Here is a 15,410-nt window from a genome sequence, read left to right on the forward strand (position 1 = left end):
AAGAGAACGCTATCCAGGTGGATCATCCTCAGCATCAAGATCTGCTACTCCTTGGCCAAGAAGGAGCCTCCTGAAGGTATTCGAGCTCATTCCATCAGAACCAAGTCATCTTCTGCTTTAGCTAGCGGTGTCCCTGTTGTAGACCTCTGCAAAGCGGCAACTTGGGCCTCCTGCCACACTTTTGCGAAGTATTATTGCTTGGACTCTGAGGTGAAGAGGGACGGCCACTTTGCATGTTCTGTGATGCAAGATTTTTTGGTATAAGTAGGCGGGCTCCCTCCTCCGAAAGCGGGACTGCTTGGGGATTCAATTCAAAAGGTGGGGCATCCACAGGCAGATTTATCCATCAGAAGAAAAATTTATTTATCTTCGGTAATGCTTTTTCTGGTGGATACAGTATCTGCCTGTGGATTCCTCACTGACCCACCCGCCTCCCCGTTGCCTGCCTGTTTATACCACAAAATAATTGACGTGATTTATGCATTTTATTATGATTTGTTTGAAATGTGGTATTTGTTACCAGGAAATGTCTAGGTTTTAGAATTTCCAGTTTCTTTTTTGATTTCTGTATCCTGTGTATAATTGTGGAAATGTCTGTTCACCCGTTCACCTCGAAGGCACGGAAAAAATGGGCGGAACTGGCGTCAGCACGCCGACGAGGTCTTCTAATGGCTCTGATTATGTCACACGGAGTCGCGTGTGGAGCAGTTCCATTGTGACATCCTCGTCGACATAAAGTGCCAGAAGAGGGGTTTTAAAAAAAGGTGCTCTACAGTGTGGGATGCAGAAGGTTCTCCTTAACCCAGCGAGCCTTGCCTGGTGCCTCTGCTGTGGGAAGGGCCTTGAGAGGATGAATGGTCTCTAGCTCTTGCCAGCAGGGAACCATAGAGAAGCTTCACCCAGTCGCAAAATATTTGGCCAAAGACCATCTTGCGCGCTACCACAAAAAGGAATGGCCACTCTATTGCGTCAAATGCACGTACTGCTTCTAATGAAGGAACTACAGGGTTTTAATCACTCCTCCGGCTAACTCCAGCCGTTATGTTATTTTAGGCTATGGTTTGTCAATTTGGCTGGCATAGCCTTTACTGTTATGTTGTGTCAATCTGGCCAACATAAAGCCTGACTAATAAGGGCTTATGGAGGTCATCACCTCCTATAGTCTGTTAGCTACAATTTTCACTGATATTGCTTTTCAACATTCAGCAGTGATATAGGCCTATCTGAGGAGCATCTATCTGGGGGTTTCCTCTGCTTGAGTATCATTACCACCTTGTCCTTCTGTGATTTGGGGACTGGGAGCATTTCCCCCTTTGCAGTTTTCTAAATCAGTCATGTCCATTTACTCAATAAAATTATGCCGACAGCCTATTAAGTCCCTATTAGGGCCTAGTGCCATGCCACTTTTCATCTGGTTAACACTGCTGCTTATTCCTCTGTGTTAATATCTGCCTCTAGGGTCTCCTCTGTTTTCAGGCAAACCGTGGGTAGATCATTTATAAAGTCTTCCTTAGAGTTGAGGAATATGCCTATTTTCGATTTATACATGGTTTGAAGATAATTGTCAAAGGTCTCTGAAATCTGTACACAATCACCTTGTGTACACCCATTAGGACTCCTCGTTGCTGATTAAGTCATGCTAACAAGCTTTCCTTCCTATTTGGCTACGATGTGGAGTAGTCGGTTTAGCGTTGACTCGTCCCTGACCTCCTGGTCCAGTAGGGATTTGCATTTGTCTGCCTTTTATCCTTCATTTTGTAAATTTACTTCTTGGGATAGCTCCTGTCTGACCTGTATTTATAGCTCCACCAGTTCCTTCTCATTCCTCTTGGAGCCTCCTCCTCTTCCGCCTAATTGCCCCTGCTATTTGCAAGATTATTTACAGTTTTGCATCCAAGATCTCCTCTGGCTCTACCATCCTATTATTTTCCACAAAGTATTGTTAGACTATTTTGATAATGGAGGGCATCCTGGACTTGTCTAATGTCTCCCAGAGGTTTGGTCTCCAGCTGTCCTCTCTTACCAAGCTTCTAGATAACAGCTCCATCCTCAATGGAGAATGATCAGATGCACCTCTGGCCTAGAGCTCTAGATAAGCGAACCCTTTTTGCATACATCCCCAGTGAAAGAAGTATCCTGCCTAGAGCATATTTTATGTACTCCAGAGTAAAAGGAGTACTATCGGACCTTCCAGTCGCGCACACTACATAAGTCAGTCAACCCCACAGCCGATGTAACCCTCTTCAATTTTGACATCCTGTCTCATATTACGTATCTATTCATCAGTCTATCGAATTTGGTCACCATCGTCAAATTAAAGTCTCTTCTCCCCCCCCCCCTCCCCCCCCCCTCCCCCCCTCCCCCCCTGACCATCACCGCCGCAGGAATCTGCAGCATAAACCTATTCAGTTAGTCTAGTATGATTGACTGTAGCATAAGTGGGAAATGCACAGAAGCAAATGCTATTATCTTTCCCTCCCTAGTTGCAAAAACTGCTGCATAGAACCCCATTAGATCAGTCCATCTCTGTTCTGGTGTGAACTGTGTAGATTTCTTTATAAGGACTGATACCCCTCTCTGAACCTACAGTAACATTTTCATGCTCCCCAAGAGTATACTTTTTCCACCTAATATGTCTACACCCATTTACAACCACGTGGGTTTCTTGGGGTAACACCATGCATGGTTTATATCTCTGTAGGGCCTGAAATAACACTGTTTTTAATTTGGGTCTTGTCTTGAGGATTGAGTAGTTCCCTCCTTACTCCCACCTGAGGACTCCTCCCTGAGATGTGTAACTAGATGTGTAACTTCTTTATGGTTGCTGCGCCTCCAAGGTACTTTTGTGCCATGTTTAATCATGTCTTTCCATGCCTCATCCACACCAATGGCTTTGCTTCCCAGAACCTCCACTGGTAGGCATGCCCTTCCTGGTACCTAGTTTAGTCAGTCGTCGTTCTGCATCTTCTTGGTCTGAGTTTTTTCAGCTACTAACATTGTGGCGATGTAACCCAGCCCAGGATGCTGTCCAGTGTTGGTGGTGGAGTTGGTGAGGCTTGAATCTTTCAGACTCCTTGGTTGCATCCCAGTCCATGCCCTAAAGAGAAATATCTTGAGCCAAGGTTGAAACACTTTAGTAAAACTTTAGCAAGGTGGGCAGGGATGGGGTCACCTGCGTGATTTGAAGGTTTCAAGTTCACAATGATTTGTAGGAAAACAGACTGTAAAATCTACTAAAAACGGACCAGTTATCTTGACATTTTCTGCAGGGGACCTGTATCTTGGATTCAAGAAAGGGGCTGGGTTAGAGGCTTTAATTGCTTTGAGTTTGAAGATGAAGAATTGGATGAATTCTTCACATTTTGTTTCATTTTCAGTGATGGCCACAGGAGGAAGCAAGTTGCTGAGTAAATTGACAATCTCAGGGTTTTTTCTTGGCCCATATTTAGCCGAATCTATTTGAGCTTCAGTGGAAGTGGATTTGGCTTGGCAGACCTGCTGTTTATCTGACAGTCTAGCAGCATGTAGGTCTTATATGTTGTTTGGTATTGTTTGAGTGGTAGAGGTAGGTCTATATTACTCGCTCATTCTCTCCATAGCACTCAAGGTTTCCGGACTCGCAAAGCAAAACAGGGGTCAGTAGCCTACTTGCTTTCATGCTTTTCTAAATGAGCCCACACTCACTTGATGGGAACGTAGGGGCTACACTTGAGCATCTGGGTGTGTCCTAGGGTCCTGGAATACCTTGGCCACCTTAAACTATTTGAGTCCCCAGTTGGGCCTGTGGCATCCTGATGAGCGCTCCTCCAGCACCTCCCAAATGTCAAAGCATCTAGGGAATTGAAAGTTAGGGTGGCATGAACTTGAGCTCCAACTTGGACAATCCTCGTATTTAGCTTGAGGGCCCTCGAGTGAATGCATGACCTAGGTAGACACATCTAGCTGTGTCTGAATGCTAATAGAGTAGGTACAGAGCAGTTGCCCCTTACTCACTTTTGGTCTTTCCCAGGTTTAGTTTCCCTCCAATAAACTGTTTCATTTTATTTCTCGGATTGTCCCAATTTCTGCACTAAACAGAGGTTCAGACACACACCCACATACACACTCTGATTCCATCTAATTTGCTCTTGCTCTTTTTCTTTCTGCTCTGTTGCACACCACTAACATACGACTTAGAATGACAGACACGGATGCCTATATATATGGCAATGTGTCCAATTGGCTGTCCCCGATTGGAAATGGCTATCTTATCTTGCATGCCCTGGTTACCCTGGTACCCAGGGCATCCAAGTTAGAAGAGTACCTCAGGGCTTACTGCACTGATTGTTCCACCCTGGAGGTCCCCCCAGAAAAACAAGTCCCCCAGTCCACCATTGCAGACTGGTAGAGCAGTCATGCACTGCTAGTCCGGCTTTGCCATTAAAAAAATGGAAAAGCCACCACCTCTCCTGGACGTGTGTAAGTCACCCTCTGTCAGGCCTACCGAGCCCCAAAGGCAGGGCGCAACATATGACACAGGCAGGGCATGTACTTTACATGTCCTGACAGTAAAAGGCTCAAAACAAGTTTCTACTGTGGAAAGACATGATCGCCCAATTGGTGAGTACAGGGTAACACGCTGAACCCCTTAGCTTTGCTAACCCCGGAACAGTGAGACCAAAGTGTGCACTCCAAGGAATCAAACAACTTGTTACATTGAGCCCGACTTGTATCTCAAGTCGAAATTAATGTAATGTTTTGCTGTATTCAGCTTTAGTAAAGCTGCCACTTGCATTTAAAACTCCTGTCCCTTACCGGGCACACATGGAGCCTTCTCCTCAAGACGGCTTTCTGCCCTCCTGAATAGACGTGCTAACAGCTGTCAGGAAGGGGAACAAAGAGGGATTGCAAGCCAGGGAGGTTTCACCTCCCTCCTGCAGGAAGCCACTTTGGTGTCAGAGCTTGGCCTTTCCCTTTCTCTGATTTCCCTCAAATACTCCTGTTTGAATCTCTGATGTGAAGCTACATATATTGCCTATGAACTTAAATTTAAGTCTAGCTGGATTCTGGAGAAAGACCTCAGCCCCTATTATTTGGAAGGGAGGAAACAATTGCTGTAAGCGCCAATGTCTTTCCTCTGTTGTGTGGGCGAAATCCAGTTTAGCAAAGAATGAAACACCATTTCAGTATTTCGGGGCATTTGGATGGGCTTGATCATACACTAGTTGCCTCATTAGAAAATGTCCGAAAAATACCAGCATAGCTCTAGGTCTTTCTCTCGGATCTTGGGGGTGTTTTTCAAGGTTAGTAGAAAACAGGGAGCCCTCTGTTTTTCAGAGTCCCAATCCCAGTTCACTTAATCGGGGAATGCATTTTTCAGGAGGTTCACCATATAGGTTCTAGTGTTGCTACCTTCCAGTCCTTCCAGAATCCCTAAAAAGCGCAAATTGTTTCTTTGCTGGCAATTTTCTTGGTCTTCAAGTTTGAAGATTACGTCTGACATAGCCGCACCTTGTCCAGCACTTTGTAGCTTTAGAGACTTCACCTCTGCTTATAGTACCTCCATCCGTGTTTCAACAGATGTTAAACGTTCAACAATTTCGCCACACGTTTTATTCAGCTTGCAGATCCCTGCTTGTACTTTTTTTTGCAGCAATTCTTGCTCTGCATCTATCACTTCTATTTTCTTCTTGCATTTGTTTAATGAACATAAAGATAGCCGTCAGTGAGGGTTCCTTATGCTGTGTAACCTTGTGTGGTCCTTCTTTCGTCCCATCTTTCTGAGGCAATATCGGAGTGTCAGAATAGTCCCATTTTAACTGCTTATCGGCGCTCCTCTTCAGGCTTTCTTTCCTCTTTTTCTCTTAAGCAGATTTTTTCCTTTGTGTCAATTGAACTTCCTCCATTGAAGTGCTGCTGCTAGAGTCGGAGAGACCCTCACTGCTTGAGGGAGTGTTTTCTTGCCCAGTAGAGTCAGCATCATTTATCAGAGAGGAGAACTTCTCGCCTGTCAGCTCAGGTGAGAGATCCCCTCCACGCTGACGTTTGAAGCTGGAGGGCCCTGTGCTTAAGGGTGTCACAAACTTTCCGTCACCCAGATCTCCTTTTATCTGACCAGTCTTTGTGCGGTCTGCTCTTTGTGTCATAAGCTCTTCCATGTCTGGTTGAGTTTTTCCTTCACTCCCCACTGAATTCGCTGAGGCCAAGTATAGCGGTTAGGGGCCCAGACCCATCGGCTCCACTGACCATTAATCTTGCTTTAACCACATCGTTTCTAACTACTCCACCATCCCCAGGCTCTTTTATTGGGGTTTTGTTCCCACCCTACCCCCTCAACCCTGACCCCACTCCCTCTCCCCCCTGTAATACATAAGTTTTTGGGGGGCCTACTGACAGGAATGCAAACATTGAAGCAATAGTGGGTTGTCCAGACTACCCTTTTTCCTGTAGTGTAGATTTCACTGCAGTATTTTTGGCTCCAGTTTCTCGTTTTATTTTACCCGGTCTGCCAAGCTGCCCCGGATCCGGTATCGCTCGGCATGCCTCTGATGACTGACTGACCCCCGTGGATACTGCGATACTGCTGGGGATTCCAGCGGTCTGCGCCTTCCCTGTTTACCCGCCATCTGCTGATTCAGCGGCTTCCCTTGGAGCCGCCGTGGCTGTCGATCCCAGCCCAACAGGAATAGACTCCAAAAGGGAGCACCTGCAGCAGAGCTTCCCGTAACAGGTCACACAGTGAGCAGCCCGCCGAACCTGCTCCCAGACTGAGCAATCGAGCGTCGCACCATCGAGAGAGATGGTGAGAATTTGCGACAGTTAGTCACCCGCCATCTTTGCTTCTAAAAGTAACTTCTTGAGGACTTCGCACGTCCCCCTGAGTAACTCCCTGCCTGAGTTGGTTGCCCCAACTACTTCTAACCAACAGCATTGACACTTGCCTACGTTTTCTTTGAAAAGGTTCCTAAGTTTTCAATTCATTGACTTTACCCAGGCTTTTTCGCAGTTGAGTGAAATTATATTGATTTATTACTGCTTGTAAAATCTATATCTGCAAAACCCTTCAGTGGATTTTTTTCGATCTAATGTCTAAACTTTTTAAAAATACATTCTATTTTTATAAATTGGTGTCAGATTTCTTGAGTATCATGTCATTTCTTCTTCAGTTACTTTGGTGCGGTTTCAATGCTTAACACTTGTTCCTCTGTGTAAGCCTTGATGCTCAGTGCCACAGCTACCCAGGGTTGAGCTGAGGGTTTTACAGACAAAACCTTCTGGGCCTAAATGGGGTTGGTAAGTGTATTACACAGTGAGGTTGCACAACCACACCACACCATATAATAGACCCCATTTCCTCACCTTATGGTTGTATGAAAAGCAGTGTTCTGGCTGAGCGATAGAGACTTCATCACAGCTGTTCAAAGAAAATTGGAAATCCCCTTTGACAAAATCATCCACACACACAAAATGTGCCTCGTACAAAGTCTGCTACCCACAAATGGGCCAGGGCTGCTTCTGGTTTGGGGTTTTCAAACTAGTCTACCCCACACATCGAGTGAAGCAATATACACAGTGGTTGCCAGATCATTGGTGCCAGTTCCAGGAACCATGTGTGCTTAACTGATGTACTAAACAAGGACTGTGGCAAGAAGCGATAATTTTTGTTTGGCAGACACATTCCATACTGTCTCCGCTATAGTGAGAGCACATGTCATGCATTCTTGGATAGAAACTGAGAACAAACATGCAGTATGATATTAGTGCTGTAAAATAATCCAATGAGAATAATTTATTTGGGTTTAGACTTTGAATCAAAGTACCTGATAAATGGTACATGAGGTCCAGATTCATGAGTCCAAAGATCTTGCATTTAAAAGTGTGCCATTCATGATTATTGTTTGGCTTTTGTCCAACAGGAAAAAAGCCAAACTGGATCCAACTTCGAAACAAGGTTGAACAACATTGTACCCTGTTTCGAAACGGTAATGAATTCAAATTATTATGTAACTACCTTTCTGATTGCTAGCATGTTTGGTGCAGCAGCTCTTCCATACTTACAAACTAGAGTCTCGGCATGGAGTATTCAATGCAAGTCTAATTTGAAGCATACTCCAATATCCCTCTAACAGTTTCTTAAAACATTTTGGCTTAAAGACCACGGGAAACGGGAGTGTACCCTCTATGCTTATTGCTAGCTTCTACATATTTGTCTGTCATAGATTGTGTCACATAGAGCATTCTTTACGCTGCGCACTGGGGATGAGAACCACGCGAAAATGGGTGATCAGTATACGAATAAATATATTGGTGTAGCACCAGTGATCAGAAGGGTAGCCCTCATGCTATGCTACCTAGATTACAGAAGCCAAAGAAACCCTAGGATTGATGCTTTCTTTAACACAATTCACATAAAGGAACCAGCTAAGCTGAAACTGGTAATACAAAGGTGCACTGCAAATATAGTAAATGTCTCTAATCCAACCAAAATATAAGGTGAAATAGCATTTTAAATTGCAAGATTACATTTTGGGTAATGTTTATTAATTTGGTCCCTCCTTCATACTTTTTCCTCCAGTGTTGACTTAAGCCCAGATGGAATGAAGGCCTTGGTGACGCTCTCAACTGGAGACATGCGCAGGGCCTTGAATATCTTGCAGGTAATGTTACTTAAATCGAAATGTGAGTGAAGCATTTTAAGGACAAAAGTACATAACTCCTCCCATAGCTGTTCCATCCCTTACCCTCAGGGTTGCCAAGCATTCTTCATTTTTGCCATTGTTTGTGGAGCATTTAATCTCCAAGAATCCTTCAAAATGCAGATTCACTGTTCCTTCGGAACGGCCTTTGGTATGTCCTGAGAATGGAGGGGCTCTGAATTGGTCTCCCCACCATGAAGTGCGAAAGAGGTAGCACCTTTTGGCCCCCTCTGCCAAAGACCTGGCTTGCAACAGCATGTTTTTGATTATTGGGGCGATTATGGCGACCTTGTTTACTAACCTAGCCATGTAAAGTATGCTAAGTGGCGTGGGGCAAGTAGTTTTGGCGACATTCTTCCTGTTTATAATCATTGCATGTTTACTGCTTTTTTTGAAGAAACACAAGCAAGGAAACTCAAATGTTGTATTGCCCACAAATCTTTATGAATGTGTGAGCAAAAGCAACTTTAAACCAAGAAGTTATAGTCGACTGCTTGGCATGTTATCTTGGGCTCAGGATTCCATGGCTGAATTATGTAAAGCAAACAGTGGAAACCTTAGGAAGGCCAGACTTGTTTACCACACCTAGTTCCATCTCAAGAGGAGTCGCCGCTAAGGTTTACCTATGGGTGGCAGAAGCTAGCAGGGAGATCATGAAGCCCAATATGAGGTAGATGGTTAGCATTCAAACCATTACAAGCGTTGATACGTATCTTTCATATGTAAGCAACGCTTGGGAAAGGCCACTTTTGATTAAATTTCACAGGAGGATGATTAGATGCCATCTTTGCTTTCTGTAGGTCAATTTGTTTTTAAGTCCATTTTACTTTGCCCATGCAAAGAATCCTCTTATTATATCTTTAAAATCAAGTTGCTACTGTTTCTTGCACACTGAAGGTAGCCCGAAAGGCAGACTGAGTTACTGTTTGATTGCACAGGTATCTTTAAGGTATACCCATGAGTTTGGCTATGCATGGCACAACTTAGACCTCCATAGTTTGTTTCTGATCTGAAATCAGTGTTACTTTCTGTTATGTTTATATTCATCTTCTCCTGGTCTCTGTCTTTTTTTTAAAGTGAAAATGGTAATGCATTGACAACCTGTGCTCATTCCGTGACACCAGGTAGGTGTCCAAACAGAAAACGAAAGGAACTGGCTAGCTGATTCACTGAAGCGGCTTTCTTAGTGGATTGTTATAACCTCCAGATGAGCAGGTCGTCATTCTCCAGCATTGGAATGCATTTGCAATTTGTCTAGTTCATTCTTCGCCTACAGCACATAGGTTTGACTCACTGCTGTTCTTATTCCAGTGCAGTAAATGCCAACATACACTGCTGCAAAAAACTGTTTGAATCTTTGTATAATGGATGCGTAAGGAAATTTATTGAAGGAGATTTATTTAAGGAGAATTTCTGTCTAAAAATGTCCGAGAGGAATGACACACATTGACCTCCTACACATTTGAACCCCTATTGCACGAAAATGCTGGACTTCAAAGTGTCTCTCCTGTTAAACAGTGTAATGGCTCTTCTTGTCTATTTTAACCGGCCTCGCCACCCTCATACATGATAAGTTGGCAAATGGGACCGAATAGTTAACCACAATTTGTCCTTTGTTTAAAAATTTTTTTTAAAGCAGGCAGGAGGAGGCCTGGGGTACACAAGATGTCCGTTTACTACATTCGTGAGCCAAACTAGAGTATCCCCCACCATAGCACTGTTGGCCTTGCAAACGCAGCAAGAGCCTTTGTGAATCACGCAGGATTTGCACATCCTTGCGTGAGACATATAGTTCCGAACCACAATTCATTGCTTCTGATACATTGCCATTAAATTGTTCTATGTATAATGACCAATCCAATGCCTTTGCAGATTCTGTTTGTGGAAGATCACACTGCCCATGCCATTTCCTGTGTGTCAAGAATGAAAGATGACCTTAGTCTCTACTTGTGCTGCCTCTGTCCGTCTAAGGAGAGGACAGATTTCGCAGAAACAGGATAGATTACAATGCTAGTAATACCCATTGTAGTTTCCTTCATTTTTTGGATGTAAATCCTCATGAATTGGCATTTATGGTGCTTTAAGTTTGAGGCGGTTATGTTTTCTTGAATTGCAGAACTTGATTGTTTCCTGCATGTCATCAAAGATTGTTAAACGTCGTTTATGTGCACTGAGTTGTTTGAGGTGTTGTAACTAGTTAACTGCTTCTGGAGCTTTCTCTCCAGCTGCCATTTTTTCCTGTTTGATTTTAGCTTCATTAATATCCTCCTTTGTTACCTAACTGGGCTGTGAGTGTATAAAAATAGTACATTTACCATTGTTTCACACTAATGCAAATGCACACACTCGCAATCTGCATTGTCTTCGAAAGGTGTAACGCAACCATTCCATCTTTCTTTAAAGCGATTCCTGTATTCTGAGGTGACTTAAATAATTTTCTTTTTTTTTGTTGCCATTCTTAGCATGAAAGGAAAATATAAACTGGTCAAATGTTTTCTTATTTTTGTAGAGTACTGCTATGGCGTATGGATCCGTGACAGAGCACAACGTGTACACTTGTACCGGTCACCCACTGAAATCTGACATCGCCAACATCTTAAATTGGATGCTCAACAAGGACTTCACATCTGCTTACAAGAGTATCCTTACATTTGATTTCTAGGTCAAGAATTGTGCTGTAGATGGGATTAGTTTGTGGGTGGAAGTCAAGAAGAGCGCATATTGCCTGGAGACATTAATTTCGACCTTTTGGCCTTTGAGCCATCAATCTTACCTTTTTTCCTTTCTGGAGATACTGTATGTTATTATAGGTGGCTGGTTTAGCCTTTATTCTCCCTTCATACTGTGGATATTTGCCTTAGTGTATTCCTTTTTAATTAAAGTTCTAGCGGAATCCAAGACTTCCCTTTTCTTTCTTTTTTTTTTTTTTTTACAAAAATCTTTAATAAATGCATGCATATACATACATACACACAGAGGCTTTCAGTTGTTGCTGTTTATCCATTAGTCTGGTGCACTGCTATTCACATTTTGGTTCTGCCTCCATGAAGCATACAGAGTTGAGCGAAGGGTCAGCCCAATTCAGCAATTGGTTGCCTTCTGTGTGAGTTACTAAGGTCCCTAGGCATGAATTGAGTAAAGAGGGAGTAAATAAGGACCCAATCAGTGCTTATTTTCAGAGACTTGTCCAGCCGGACAGTGGTCATAGATTTTCTACTAATAAAGTAATGTAAACAACAGAATACAAAAGAATTCTCAAAGTAGGACACAAGCCTGTGTACCGTACAACTAATAAGGAAGAAAGCTTTTTTACAAAAGAGGTAGTTCAGGCGAAAAAATGTTTAACAATGAGAAAAAGGTTGGAGAATAAGATTAACAAACATTACATAGAAACCCTTATGTACATAGTATGATGTCAATAGGAACATATAGGGTATATGCAATTGTCGATGACGTTTCGATCCTCACACATAATACTGGGGTCATCATCAGGACAACATAATCAAAGCCTGTACATATGACCTGAATGAATGAATTTGGAAAGAGCATTTGGAGAGAATTTAAGGGGGAGAGAGAAAAAGAAAAAGAAAAATTGCATAATTAGTAAGAGAAAAACAATGAACTAAAGTTATGACTGACCACTATGAGACTCTGCTTACGTGAAGGGATAATAGTCATGTATTTTTATCGTCGTGAGGCCAAGGAGGGGGTGAAAAGGGAAGTGAACCGGAGTGATCTGTATTATTGAATAGTTTGTGCTGTTGACATGTTAAAAGGAATTAATTATAAGGACAAAGATGCGGAGGTGTGAGTTACCGATAATAAACCATGCAGAAGGCATGCAGAATATTAAGGAGTCTGCAGCGGTAACAGATGCGTAATGAAGGCTGTGGGTGAGTACAACCATACGGAATTGAGTGTCACTAAGTGGCGTGACAATGCCTAAGAGTGAGGCAGTGAGCCGAAAGATTATTAGTGAATTACAAACATCGTGAACGGTGAAGGGAAAAGCAACAAGGGACTGACCGGAATTGGAGGGATTTGATCCGAATTTTGGGGTCCAATGATTGGCGCCAAGTCAGCAGAGCAGAGTGGAAGGAATGGGTACGCAGGGACATTCAATAGTTGACCTGCGACGGAGCACAATAATGTTGGGAGATGGGACTGAGGGGGCGAGGCTCCCAGGGAATTAAGAAGGGCGAATGGCCAAGGGGTAGTAACACTCACCTCAATAGGACTAGTTACTCAATAGAGAATGTCATATTCGCTCGGGAATTGGAACTCCTAGGACTTGGATGGGGACACAAAATTTGTGCTAGGTGGAAAAGAAGGCGGGGTGGTTAGCAAGGGCTGAGTGATATATGTGGTGAAGGGATCGAACAGAGTTAGGCACTTACCTATTGATGAAGAGTAATGAAGCGTGCTGGGTAAGTAGGGACCGGCAAGATAGGTTGGTCTGCGGCAATGCGCTAAAAGGGGAGGAGCAGGGGGTTAGCGGGTACAGGGGAACAGGGTGGTGAAGGTGAAATCTGGCGGGCTTTACCTGGAAGGGGGATGATCACGGGTACGTCAATGCGTGAGGCAGAGTCCGGAAATACGGCTGCTCTCGGTGGGTGAAAGCGGAGCTGTGATATAGAAACCAGGTTCGTGCTGATTGGTGAGGCACGTTGGAGGTGTGGGAAGGGAAGAAGGACTAAGGCAAGGGGGGTGGTGGCCATCTTGGAATGGTTAAGGAAACCATAGGACTGGTGATTATCATGGAGTAGTGCATTGGAATTGGATTAGCATTAGAACAGAGCACACAGAAAAGTATACCATATAGTAATTAAAAACACTTGAGTGCAATTGCAAACAGAATTGAAAATTGTGGCATGAGGCCAAATGATGAAGTACAGACGGACATATTCACAAGTGCAGGCAGACGTATTCACAAGGGGCAACTATGAGATTCAAAGGTTGGTAGACCAGTCCTCAAGCCTGTTCAATCCAGAGTTAAGACTATCAGTCTTTAAAATCCACTTTAGTTCTTCTCTGAGTGTCTGCAACATATCTCCTCCGCGTGGGGGCAGTTTGACAGCAGAAATGATGGTCCATCGAATTTCGTTCTCAGAATGTCCTTTTTCTAGGAAGTGCTCAACCAGTGGTGCTGTCTTGATTTTGCATCTGATCCTGCTTCGATGCTGGGAAATGCGTAAACGAATCTTTTGAGTGGTCTGGCCTACGTAGATTTTGTCGCAAGGACAGAAAATTGCATAGATCACATTTGTAGAGTTACAATTTGTTAATGTTTTCAGTTCATTTCTAGTTTGGCCAAAAACGAAGAATTTGCACTCAATGGTCATTGAACAAACAACACAATTTCCACATTTGACATGGCCTTTTAATGGAGGGAGAGACCACATATCATCCAGAGTAGTCAGATTGGATTTGTTGGAGGTGGTTGGAAGGGCCGCGCGGACAAGATGGTCTTTAATATTTTTATTTTTTTTTAATGCAAAAATTGGACGTTCTAGATGGAGAGTGCCAGCGTTTAGAACTGGCCAGTTCTTAAGAATACTTTTACGTATATGATTAGAGACTGTGGAAAAAGTAGTGACACAGACCAGTCTACTCGTTTCGGATTTGGATTTAGGTTCAAGAAGGGTTTCACGTGGGCAATACCATGCACGTTTCATGGAGTTTCGTATAAGCCTTTTAGGATAGCCCCTCGTGGACAATTTGGCAGAAAGCAATTTTGCTTCGTAAAAATAGTCCCCTTTTAGGGAACAGTTTCTGCGAATTCTCAGAAATTGCGAAAAGGGGAGAGAATCTTTTAGGGCACGAGGGTGACTGCTTTTGTAGCTAAGCAGAGTATTCCTTTCTGTGGGTTTACGGAAAAGGCCAGTGACTAGATAACCATCAACATGCTTGATCATAAGGTCTAGAAAGGGGATGGATTCCTTTTGGTGACTTAGTGTGAATTTAAGGCCCCCGCAATTGTTATTGAGCCAGTGCAGGAACGAGGTGAGTTGGTTTGCATCAGACTGCCATATCATAAAGATGTCAGATATATCTTTTCCATGTGTAGATACATGATGAAAAAGGATTGGTGGTGGTAAGAATACAGTTCCTTTCGAGGGCATCCATGTATAGAATGGCTAGATTTGGGGCAAAAATTGCACCCATGGATGTACCTTTAACTTGTTGGTAGAAGTTGTCTTCAAACATAAAAAAAAATTTTGTAAGACAAACTTCCAATAGTTGTAATATAAAGTTAGTAGGTACTGCATGAGGACGTGGTCTATGGTCTAAGACGTGTTCCATCACTAATAATGAATCCCTTTGTGGTATGTTAGTATAAAGGGATTCTAAATCCAGAGTACAGAGTGTGTTTAGTTTGGGTCATAAGGGTGGTTTTCGATCAAATTAATCATAAACATGCTATCTCGAACATAGCAATCAGTCAAAGGGACAAAATCCTTGATGAAGTGATTGACATAATGTCCGAGTGGTTCAAGAATAGAGCCACATCCAGAAACAATCGGGCGACCTGGTGGTTTCTCAAGGTCTTTATGAATCTTGGGCAATGTATAGATTACTGGCGGACCAACCTATCTTGCCGGTCCCTACTTACCCAGCACGCTTCATTACTCTTCATCAATAGGTAAGTGCCTAACTCTGTTCGATCCCTTCACCACGTATATCACTCAGCTCTTGCTAACCACCCCGCCTTCTTTTCCACCTAGCACAAATTTT

General features: G+C 43.3%; 1 protein-coding gene across 2 annotated transcripts in view; it reads left to right on the plus strand.

The window, feature by feature from the left end:
* Positions 1-15,410, plus strand: part of RFC5 (replication factor C subunit 5) — a 144,419-nt gene that overhangs the window by 92,253 nt on the left and 36,756 nt on the right. For both annotated transcript variants that reach the window (XM_085633384.1, XM_085633385.1), the window contains 2 exons: positions 8,555-8,636; positions 11,185-11,314. In XM_085633384.1, coding sequence (XP_085489510.1) covers positions 8,555-8,636; positions 11,185-11,314 — 212 coding nt within the window. The remainder of the gene's footprint in view (positions 1-8,554; positions 8,637-11,184; positions 11,315-15,410) is intronic.

The sequence above is a fragment of the Triturus cristatus genome, chromosome 11 (assembly GCF_964204655.1).
Source record: "Triturus cristatus chromosome 11, aTriCri1.1, whole genome shotgun sequence".
NCBI lineage: Eukaryota > Metazoa > Chordata > Amphibia > Caudata > Salamandridae > Triturus > Triturus cristatus.